The sequence below is a fragment of the Odontomachus brunneus genome, unplaced genomic scaffold, assembly GCF_010583005.1.
Source record: "Odontomachus brunneus isolate Ranch 3 - 2012 unplaced genomic scaffold, Obru_v1 Obru_scaffold_137, whole genome shotgun sequence".
NCBI lineage: Eukaryota > Metazoa > Arthropoda > Insecta > Hymenoptera > Formicidae > Odontomachus > Odontomachus brunneus.
In genome coordinates this window covers 368144-379826 of record NW_022639587.1, presented here as the reverse complement: position 1 = coordinate 379826, position 11683 = coordinate 368144, and the positions used below count along the sequence as shown (strand labels likewise).

The 11683-nt window shown below is 32.9% G+C and overlaps 1 protein-coding gene across 4 annotated transcripts; it reads right to left on the bottom strand.

The window, feature by feature from the left end:
- Positions 1-2729: 2729 nt before the first annotated feature.
- Positions 2730-8757, bottom strand: LOC116850208 (UDP-glucuronosyltransferase 2B9-like). 4 transcript variants are annotated; one of them, XM_032828197.1, is made up of 8 exons: positions 8276-8757; positions 6691-6918; positions 6404-6548; positions 5666-6135; positions 4701-5068; positions 4409-4628; positions 4085-4304; positions 2821-3124 (listed from the first exon to the last, which is right to left on the bottom strand). In XM_032828197.1, coding segments are annotated over exons 3-8 (1584 nt in total). In that variant the 5' UTR covers positions 6406-6548; positions 6691-6918; positions 8276-8757. The 4 variants fall into 4 exon arrangements, with proteins under 4 accessions (XP_032684086.1, XP_032684088.1, XP_032684087.1 ...); XM_032828196.1 differs by having other exon boundaries at positions 6701-6918; XM_032828198.1 differs by lacking the exon at positions 6691-6918.
- Between the last annotated feature and the right edge of the window lie 2926 nt (positions 8758-11683).

The window sequence follows — 11683 nt, the reverse complement described above, 5'->3', positions numbered from 1 at the left end:
GAAAGAGAGATAGATGGATAAGATAGATGAAGGGGTAGCGGGGCAAGCGCGAAAGGGCTCTCGACAAGAAGAAAATGTCCTTTCCTATCGTTTTCTGATAACCTCTGGGGGGACACCGCCCTCACGATAAAAAAGAATGTCTTCGCGCGATGATAACGTGAGAAGAGGTATAAGAATAGGAAAGCAGAAATCTTTACACACACATTCGCCAGCCATATTGCTAAGCTACGTGAGTATCGCGTGATGTGTAAGATGTTATCGATACGAAAGCCAGACGAATTAATTGTGGCTGCAATTGAATATAATCGTAAAAATGAGTTTTTCAAAATTGAGAACTAACTCGCACTACGAACACAAAAAATTCCAAACACCTGGATTATTACCAGGGTGTCCGATAACTTATAGAGAAATCAAGGGTAAATTACGTTAAATTGAACAAAAAATTTCCCTATCATTTTGCAAACAACACGTAAAGTTCTAAGTTATTAATAAAAAAAATTTGTGAATGATTACGCGCCATACGGTAGATGAACTGTGATGGCGACGACTGCCGCTGTATGCTTGTACATATTAGATCAAACTGAACAAAAAAGTTCTCATTTTCCGAATGACTATGTAGGTGTTTAATTATTAGTTAAAAAAATGATGCATTAACTGTACACCAAACTTTTTTAATTAATAACTAAACATGTACGTGGTCATTTTGATCACATTTGGGGGAGGGGGGAATCATTTGACCTAATATATAAACATATAGCGGCAGATATTGCTATCACAATTCATCTATCATATGGCGCGTAATTATTCACGAATCTTCTTTGATTAATAACTTACAATTTTACATCGTTGTTCGCAAAATAGTAAAGAAATTTTTTGTTCAGTTTGACCTAATTTACCTATACACCGCGACTCCTCTGTGAGTTATCGGACACTTTGTATAAAGGACATGCATATGTAATATGATACATTCTATCAGAGTAACAAAAGTTGTACAAAGGTGGAGGATTACACGAATTGTTATTCCGCACTGATGTGAATGATGTCCATGATTATTTTAATGTAATACATTTTAAGCAATGTCACATTATCTTATTTCACATTATCTTATCTTAATGCACTGCATTTTAAACAATGTCACATTAGCATAAATATGATGACACGAAATATACAACATTATTTTTAAGCTTTAATAATGGCCATCGCAAGAACATGGCGTATTGTCATAAATTCTCATAAATTCGATTGTTGGAATAAATTCCAACAAAGACACTTTCCCTTACAAAAAGCGCAATTTGTTCGGTCGCGTTTGCTTGTCAGTATTGTTCAACTATAACTATGGGAGTGGTTATTTTGTATAATATAGATTTTACGTCGTCGTCCCTGTACGTAAAGTTAAATCTCAACGAATAATTCTTCCGCAAAGTACACATCCCATTAATAGGTTTATTATATGCTGCCATCTTCTATTATGCATTCGCATTTCCTTTATAACTGTTCTATGTACCATTACACAAAAAGGGAACAAACGAGAACTTACCCTACGACAACGTAATCCTTTAGACGCGAGTTGCGTTTCATTCACGAGAATCATTTTATCGATATGAAATTAAAACTGTACGATCCGAGCGTGACAATATTGCTCGTCATTCACCCGTGCGGTGAATGACGAACAATAATTTGTTATAGATTTTTCCAGTCTTTAACGCGTACAGAGTTAATGGAGGCAGGAAGTTTCACAATCTGTTCATTGGCAGTTCATTCATTGTCTCGCATCAAATTCTTTTAAATGTTTCAGGAAAAATAATGAATGAAGTAATATCACTAGTGACGAGATAATATTGTGAGGAGAGACTGGAGCTATTTAGCCACCAGGATAAGTTAGCAAAATCGATTATTTTTATTGTTCATTAACAAATTTCAGAATCAAGCAAGCAGAGATTTTAAAGCCATCTTTAATATGTTTAAAAATCTTGCTTATTTAATTTTGTAACTTGTTAGGAAATACTAGAAATAATCGGTTTTTTTAACTTATCCCGATAGCCGACTAGCCACGTCTGCCTTATCTAATTTCTGTAAAAATATCTAGTTTCTTGTTTTTGTAATATCATATATTTGACATGTTTGATATTTCAGTTTGACATAGCGTATGTTGAACAATGAGCCTAGTATTTTATTTTAATTATTTCTAATAATGACAGTGAATAATAATAAGTGGTCAATGCAAGTATTACGCAACATAATTGCTACAACATGACGAATGTATTCGTTATACGCCCATTCTATTGGAAATTTTGAATACTTATGCTCGTGAACATTACATTCATTCGGCTTGATTTAAAAGTATTAAATGTGTATCTCGAAGTATATATATATATATATATATATATATATATATATATATATATATATAAAAGACGGAATTAGATCGTAATAACTATTTCTGCGCGACGAAGAACATCATCTTACGAACCAGACCAAATCTAATGCGATATAATGTATTACGGAGGTCTGTAATTGGATTAGACAGTTGCGATCAATCACACTCTGCGCCTTTTTCTTTCGTACGCAAGAAGAAGAAAATATGTAGCAAAAGACTTTTGTTGACGAACGTTTAGCTAGATAATTTTTGTCTATAAAAGCTAAATAATATTGGTATATAAAAAGAACAGATAATAAGGATGAAAAAGGGAAAGAGGGATGCATATGAAATAAAAAAAGAACTACAAACAAAAAGAGAAACAGAACACATATTTAAATTTAAAAAAATATATAATGTTTTTTTCGCACGTGTGCGCATAATTATGATTAAATGTTACAGCTTTAAGTAATCTTTTTCTTAATATCAACTGATATTTTTATCCAGAAATATTTAAGAATTATTATTTTTAACAATTTATATATAATTACCGATGTGCAAATTAATACTACAAACATAACGATCGATAAAATTGCTATAACGTCCATATCATATCTCTTGTACCAAGGTTCGTGAGCGATATTGGTGTGAAGATGAGGAGCACCTTTGTGACGAATGACAAACTCCGTCCACCAAATTGCGTTTTCCAGCCTATTATAAGGCTCATCATTACTTAGTGCTTTGATGTCGAGCATTCTCTCTTTATATCTAAGGAGAACAAATGAAAATTTATGTATAGAATGGCAGCGATTGAATTTAATTTTGATTACGTAAAAATCTTAATATACATGTAGAATAATTGTGACCCTACAATGTATCTACAATATATATATATGCATGTGCGCGCGCGTATGTGTGTGTAACCTATTTGACAATATTCTTTTATAGCTCGAGCGTTCTTTTCTTGGAAAAGTTCTCAAAGAAGTTTGGCGATGAGAAAAGGAACGAATAGAGAGTTTTGGTCGTTAGACAACCAACAAATTTCATTGAAACGAACTATACACTCTCTTATTTAACTACTTATGTTGAAATCACGTTTTACAGATATCCTACTATTTGCGAACTTGTATAATAGTATCCAGCACATTTCAAATACGCAACGTATTATATACTATATTCTATTTTCTTTGAGCGTTATACTTAAATATACACAGAAAAACTATAGTTGTTGCATTCACATATGCTATAGTTAGAAAAAAATTTTTGTGATTTTAAGTAAAATAAATATGATAAAGTGGATATTGAAAGTTACTGTTATTACATGCCCATCTATATAGTTCTCATAGCCCTAGTTTTTATGATATATAATATTCAGTCAGTATATATATATATATATATATAGTTGCTTTAACTAAAAAAATATTGCTATCTCTTTGCTGTAGTCAGTCTACAGAACAAATACTATTGCATAGAGAAATCTGTTTGGTTGCATACAGCACTGAAAGTACTACTCAAATATATATGAATAAGCAATGATGAAGGTTAAGGTACTACGGATATACTACAAACATCTAGTATACATGGGCGAAAAATAACATTAATATTTTGTTATGGCAACCATATTTAGACAAGTAATATTCTTAGTATTTTCTATATATTTCAATGATAATTTGAAAAGAAGGATTTTACTTTCTATTAATTAAAATATACCTTTTATTATAATTATACCTTTTATCGGTTATAATATCCATTATAGATGAGTTCAGTTCTTTTTCGGAGAAAGTAGTAATATCTAAACTCTTTGCGACACCAAGAAATGTCATTTTGTTTATGTTAGTGCACTGATCGGCCAATATTGGTATCCCCAAAAGTGGCACCCCGTAATGGATAGCTTCCTCTGTGCTTTGAAGCCCGCCTTGATATATGAACAGTTTAATGTTCGGATGAGCTAGACAAAAAAAGATGAAATAAAATTATATATCTTGCAAGCATGACTATATAAAAATATGATGTAAATTTATTTGATTTTTTATATGTTGCTTATCGATTTACCGAGAATGCTTCGTTGAGGGAACCACTTAGCAATATAGATATTATCATACTTGTCTGGCAAATGTCCATCAAACTTCCACACTATCTTGTACGGCAAACTTGTAAGTACATTATAAAATACACGTTGTACATCATTCGGTAACGACATTACTTTAACGTTTGTGCCTAGACTCACATAGATGAATCCATTTGGTGTGTCGTTTAAAAATTTTTCCAAATTCTAGAACAATAAAATTATCCAGCATCTATTCTAAGAATTTGAAATATTGTTGTTTGAGAACGTAATATTTACATTTGATAAAGGTGGAGGTTCCTTCATTATATGAAGATTTCCAGTCTGTATTACTTTCAGTGATTGTGGTCTGCTGAACGAAGTGATTTCCCGTTGACTGCAGAATATAATACTGATATTCTTCATCATCTCATTTATATCGGGTACTTTACCCAAGTATTTCTCCACTAGCGCTTGCTGTTGCGGCACAAATTGATTAAATAAATAATACAAGAAATGCCACAATCGAATGAAATTTTTCATCCTCTGCCACAATGACAGATTAAAACCAGTCCTATATTCCATTTCCCAAGTAGAAGGATGCGATGGTAAAACGGGTACACCAAGATTATAGTAAGCATCAGAGGGTAACGGTAACGACCATATACCTACAAATAAATGCAAAAGTATAACGCAAAAAGCTTCTCACACGCGATTCGCGAAACGAGATATAAGTTTACGCAAGCGAAGCTCTCCAGATAAACAAATGTAATACGTAAATTTGGTAGCAACTTTATTCGCCGATGTGTAACGATTTCATCTCTTACGAGTTCTTCACATAGCACCTATTCTTATCAGGATGACGAAACAGGAGCACAAAAAGAATTATTACAAAATTTATTCAAAATAATATGTTACGTAAACAGTATGATGTGAAAATTTAAAGATAACTGTATTGAACTATAACAAAAAATGTACATTATTGTGTGTATGATGTAAATTTAATAATTAATTAATAATATTGTGAAAGTACATTTTGGAATTGGAAATTGTTATATTAAACTTTAAGACTGTTTAAAAATAAAAAAAGCGTGACAAAAGTTTTCCATTGTCTCACGTCGTGACAATTGTCTATTCGAGTCTGTACGGGATGATTGTCAACATGTCGAATATTCCAGTTTGATACCGACACGATCTGCACGAAACTATTCGCATGAAACACACGATTGACGAGGAATGCAAAAAATTGCCGTTACGATTCTTACCTATAACAGGCGCGTTAAATCTATGCGCCAGGGCGTAGATGGCAGGGGCCACGTGTATTTCAATAAATACTACGTCGAACTGTTCACCACTGTTCGGTGCGTAGAGTTTACGTACTTCCTGATGCTCAAGAATGTTCTTCGTTAGATCCGTGAAGATGTCCCACATGATATTCTGTTCCATGTCTAGCCAAGTAGAGATGAATCTCAGCTTGGTGTAATCAGTCGTGAATATCCCATACTGAGATCGCAAATCGATTTCCGTCAAATTCGTCAAGTTGAGATCTCCGACAGGGTTTGTCGTCAAAACAACGACTTTATGTCCCCGTTGACTGAGAGCTGTCCATAGCGATTGAAACGGTATAAGGTGACTGTAAGATGGTATTGTAGAGACTACCAAGATCCTCGCACTTTCCGTCAGCGTAATGACACCCAGAAAGCATGCTAGCCAGAATGCCGGAGTCGTATTGACCCTGATTTCGCCCCGATTTAATATGTAACATGAGTTATTATTTTGAAGTGGTCGAGAATATTTTCGGAGATGATAAAGTGCAGATTGATGATATAAATCAGAACTCGGCAAGCGATACATTTTCCGGCCGATTTTCGGAAGGTTCCGCCTCGCGTTATTCCCCTTGCTTAATTGTCCCGCGACTAATCTACGAAGTGCTTGAGCATCGAGCAAAAATGCATCGCTTGCCGAGTTCTGATATAAATTATATCACTTGGCTGTATACTTACATATTTGGTTAAAAAGAAATAGAGTAACGATACAATCGCGAAGCCAAATTATATCCGTGAGGCTTCACACTTTATCGCCTTGATTCGTGAAATATGATACTTTGTTCCCGCCACGAATAGTGTGCGCAAGGTGATTTCAACACAACTGTCGTGATAAAACAATATAAAAATCTTTATCTTACGTCTATCTTTTTTCCTCTTTAAAGATCTATATATTTCTCTATGTATGATAACATGCTCATGAATCTTATATAAAATTGATACGAATTTCTTATCTCTTTACTTACATACACTTACCGTACGTTAGACGTTATTTAGACGTATTAGATGCGTTATATACAAATAATTTATTTTCTTGCGGAATGATTAGATTAGGTAATTATTGTTATGTAAAACACAGCCTTTTTTGCATCAATATGCAAATTTCATAACTTGTAACTGCACGTATATACATTCCGGTGTATATAATTATCAGATTCACGTCACAGAATGTAGGTCCTCTATTCGATATTTTTCTAAAAAAATATAGAATAAGTTATGTTGATTTATTTTTTTTGAAGAGAAAGTGCAGGAAGAGAGGCGGAGCCTTTTGCATATACGTGTGCTGTTTGCCGTATTTCAATATATGCTGTGTGCAAAAATTATGTTGCTTTTATAAAACTTTTTTGTTATTTTTTGAGATTAACGAAAGAAGTTTTATAAATATAATGATCAAAAAAACGATAAATATAATGGCAATGGATGTGAATCTGATAATTATACACATCGAGTCATCAATCATGCGGTTAAAACGTTATCATGCGGTTATTACGTTCTTCTTTAAAATTACGAAACTTCTTTTATTAATAACTTTTTAACAAACAAAGACTGCCGTCTAAAATCTTTTAAACGTTACTAAAAGTCATGTCCTTGACAATATATGTTAAGGTTATCAGCGAGGTGTCCCTTAAAGTAAATAATTACTAATTTTTTAAAAATCCACGTAATACCTCGAGATATTCATGAAAAAAGATTGACGAACTAGAGCGCGCGACGTTGTGGGACGAGCTCTGTAAAGTTCACGAGGTTTCACCAGAAATGGCTAAAATGCGACTATTTCTCATAGTGGCCTACAATATGTGGAGTAAGCTTAGTGTAAGTTGAAGTAAGAAATGAAAATAATTTATTTTGCTTTTACGCTTATATTCTAACTCCCTTACACCGAAAGTATTCCTCTTAAGTAACAAATATACTTTAAGTGTAAGGGACTTAGAGTATAAGTAAAATAAATTATTTTCATTTCTTCCAACTTGCGTCAAGCTTACTCTGCACATTGTAAACGGCCATTTACAACTCGCTTGCAATACGCCAAAGAACAATTATCTATGCACTATTTGCATCATTATTTCGTCTTCAGTTGTCAACCAATATTCACACATATTAATGTTATATTCTGAAAACCCACAGAACTAAATGAGTGAAACCATAGAAGGAGGAGAGCGTACTAAGTGGCGGCGGGATGCCGTGCGTTCGGGATCTGCGTATTTTTTCGTTCCAGAGAGAGAAAAATATCAAAAGTGCGGTTTGCTAGGCCGGGACTCGAACCCGGAACAAATACATAATTTAACTAAACTATTGCCTTCGAATTTTGGATAGCTGATTTAGGGATATTTAAACATAAGCAGATTATACTGTTGGGTTTCAGAGTAAATAAATCTCTTTTATTTGAATCTTATTCTCTGGATATTAAAAAATATAATTGTAATACAATATAATATTTGAAAATATAGTTATGGTACACTTATTGGTTATAATAACAATAGAGGAATTTAAAGGAAAAAGGGAATAAAAAGAGGCTTGCTCAATTATTGACTGATGTGAATTTTTACTGACCTTTTTGCTACTATGCCGACAACTTATGTTGATATTATTTCGAAACCGCTCAAGACTGAACTGCTGACCACTGAAATTAACTCGACTGATAGACTAATGTCTAATGACTAGTGACTGAATGCCTGATTGATTGACTAATTGATTAGTTGTTCGATCACACACACAGCTGGCTGCGGCTTTTTTATAGCCTAGCCCGCTGTGGACTGTGCCCTCTTTTTCTTTAATAGCGATAAACGCTGCAATATATTATTTTTTAATATGACAATTAAGATACGTATTGAGATACGTATATCAAGCGACGCAGAAGTATATGTCGCTATATATCGCCTTTCTAATCTAATCGTATTTAATCGTGCGATATTGCTGTAATATATAGTTATAAGTTATGTAATAATTAAGATATTGAAACAAGTTATGTAATAATTGAGATATTGAAACAAAACAAAAAGTACCAAATAAAAAATAATAAAATAAAAATACTAAACAAAAAGTACCATACGAACAATACCAAAACAAAAATACCAAACAAAAAGAACCATACAAAAATTATCAGAACAAAAACTACAAAAACTCGGCATGCTCTAATCAATACATCATTTTTCAATATAATTATTTATAATGCTACACTAATAATTTTATGTACATTATTGAAAATATATATATTCATTACGAGAAAATCTATATTGATGTTTCGTGAATTCAAGACGGTGTGTCGCCATATATAGGATGACTTTTCTATATGATTATATTTATGAATTTATTTATTGAAGTACGCCGAGTTTTTGATCCCCGATATTAAATTCTTTTCAATTTAATACTTGTATATTTTAAGTTTACAAAAAGAGTTTACGGTATGCAATCACTTCTTTTATTAAAATAACTATGTTTATTGTGTTTATGAATTAATTCTTCTTGTAAATACACTACGTGCTCGCGACGATTTCACATTTGTTTATGAGCGACGCTAACAGTAAGGTCCTTATCTTCACTTAACATGCATACGCACCAAATCTGTTCCTTTCAGAATTATTATGATATACAAATTCAACTTTCCCGCGGTGTAAATTAGATAATGCGAATATCGACGGTACAACTTTGAAGCTTCATATCTCGGGAGTGATTTGTTTCAATTGATTTGTTATAATATATGATTGAATTTGTCTTGAAACGGAGTACCACTTCATGGAGTTCAAAATACCATTTAAAAAGTTGAATCAGGTGTGCACTGAAATATGAAATGAATGAACTTTATTAGCATAAACTTCGTTTGGGACATCCAGATTAGCATCAATTTATGACTCATTCGTCAAATTTTATTCAGAATTTGCCTACTTCGGCTTTATCTGGGCCCTACAAATACCTATTATAGAGCATTTCTGGCTAGGGTCATTACATACTTTGGTCCCATCTCGACTAATTCCTAGCCGGAACATAATTACATATCTATTTTGACATGTAGAACACATATTCAAAAACTTAATCTCTTACCAGAAATTTTACGATAATTTAATTGTTATTATTACTTCGATATGACATAATAGTTAACTTTTTGAATGTGAAAACATTTCAAAGTTAAACAACTACTGAGAACGTAATCTCGTTCAATATGTGAGATATGAGAACTAACTGATATTTCAAGATGTGTTATGGCGTCGCTTGTAACACACTATTCAAACATCGGTACAGCAAGTCTCAAACGTTGAATTATATTCTAGTGATACTTAGTATTGGGTTATGTGAGTCAGCAACGAAAACATTTTCTTACGCTTCTCTGGCTTTACGCGACTACGAGCTACGGTCAATTCGCCGCATTTGAACGTTTGGCGAGTGAAATTTCATTTGAAAGCAACGGGATACATTGCGCACGTACGTATCCGGTGGACCATGGCAAATGAAAAACTCAGTAAAACCGATAGACCGAAACCATAGAGATTCGTTTCTTTCGCTCCTCGTTCTTTTCATTTCTCACACTGCTTATTCCTCGACCGAACCACACGACTTGGAGCCCCGTTTTTCTTCCTACCGCAAGAAAGTGAAACCTCGTTGTCGAACGATGGATTTTATCAAGACCACAGATGCAATTCTTGCAAGCAACGCGCATTAATTAAAATATCATAAACGTATAACATCAACAAAATAAATTTAGTTTTACAAAATGTACAATAATATAAATGTTTGTAAAATCAATTGTGTTAATCAGATCCATTTGACATATAGATGTCTATTTGATTTATAAATCTTGTTAAGTAAATAATTTATGAGTAAAATTCGAAAATATATATAAACACCATGCTGAACATATTTTATATGGAGAGAATATTATAGTTTCCTTTTGTTACATAAATTCTTTTCAATTTTACTATTTTTCTAGTTAGCGCAGGAATAGACTATCAGTCACAGGTTTATCTTGCTAAAAAATATAGTAAAGAGAGCAGTCAAGCTCTTATAAGTTTTCAACTCCATTTTGTGACATTCGAAATTATTTTTTGACAAAATTGTAGCTATTCATAAATAAATTAAAGATGTATAAATATCAAAATAATACGACTCATTGTTTAGAAAAAAATAAAAATAGTTAATTTTTTGAATGCAAAAACACCTCAGAGCTAAATAAATATTGAAAACACAATTTCGTTCAATGTGTGAGATCTGGGAAATAACTAATATCTCAGGATGCGCTATCGCGCATTATCGTTTAATTCTGTTGTAATTTAATATCTATTAGTAGAATTTATTAATAGCCCTCTCTCTCTCTCTCTCTCTTTCTATATATATATATATATATATATATATATATATATATATTTGCTGATCACGATAGAATTAATTAACGATTAAGTTAATTGCAACTTAGTAAAAATCATCCATAGTGTGTCTGTAACTGTCTTATTACCAACATTATGAGTACCAATATTTATTGCATGGGTAAAGGAAACTGCAGAAAACTTATCTGTTCGAGTTCGCCACGGAGAGTGACTCTTTGACAGACGAGTTTTCTTGTAATTAATCGAATTGAATTTATTATCCTTGTACTCCGTCGTAATACAAAATATTATCTATTGCAGCTTCGCTCTCGAAAAACGCCTTACAGACTGGCTCTCTCTTCACAATTTTCTTTCTCCTTTAAATTTGCAAAGACTAGCTTCGTCCCAGCGAGCAGATATGTGAGGTTTTCAGGTATTGGTCAAGTTTTCGTCGCGATAAATTATGCGACCAATAACTATGTGCCAACTAAAGTGTGTCGCGATCTATGTAAAAAAAACCACGCGCTTCATGTCATCGGTTTGACGGTGTATAATCTAACGCTTTTATGAGACTTCATGTGGAGCTCTCTCCTTTTAAATCGACGGTTTTAGACATTATCAGTATTCTAATAAAAGGCTTATATTGATTACCAGAAGCGCCATA

Excerpts from the sequence above, each read along its gene's own strand:
- LOC116850208 (XM_032828195.1), bottom strand. The coding sequence starts at position 6,254 with ATGTATCGCTTGCCGAGTTCTGATTTATATCATCAATCTGCACTTTAT. Across the intron at positions 5,069-5,665 it reads ATTTAACGCGCCTGTTATAG|GTATATGGTCGTTACCGTTA; the intron begins GTAAGAATCGTA and ends ATTTATTTGTAG. Across the intron at positions 4,305-4,408 it reads CCCTCAACGAAGCATTCTCG|CTCATCCGAACATTAAACTG; the intron begins GTAAATCGATAA and ends TTTTTTGTCTAG.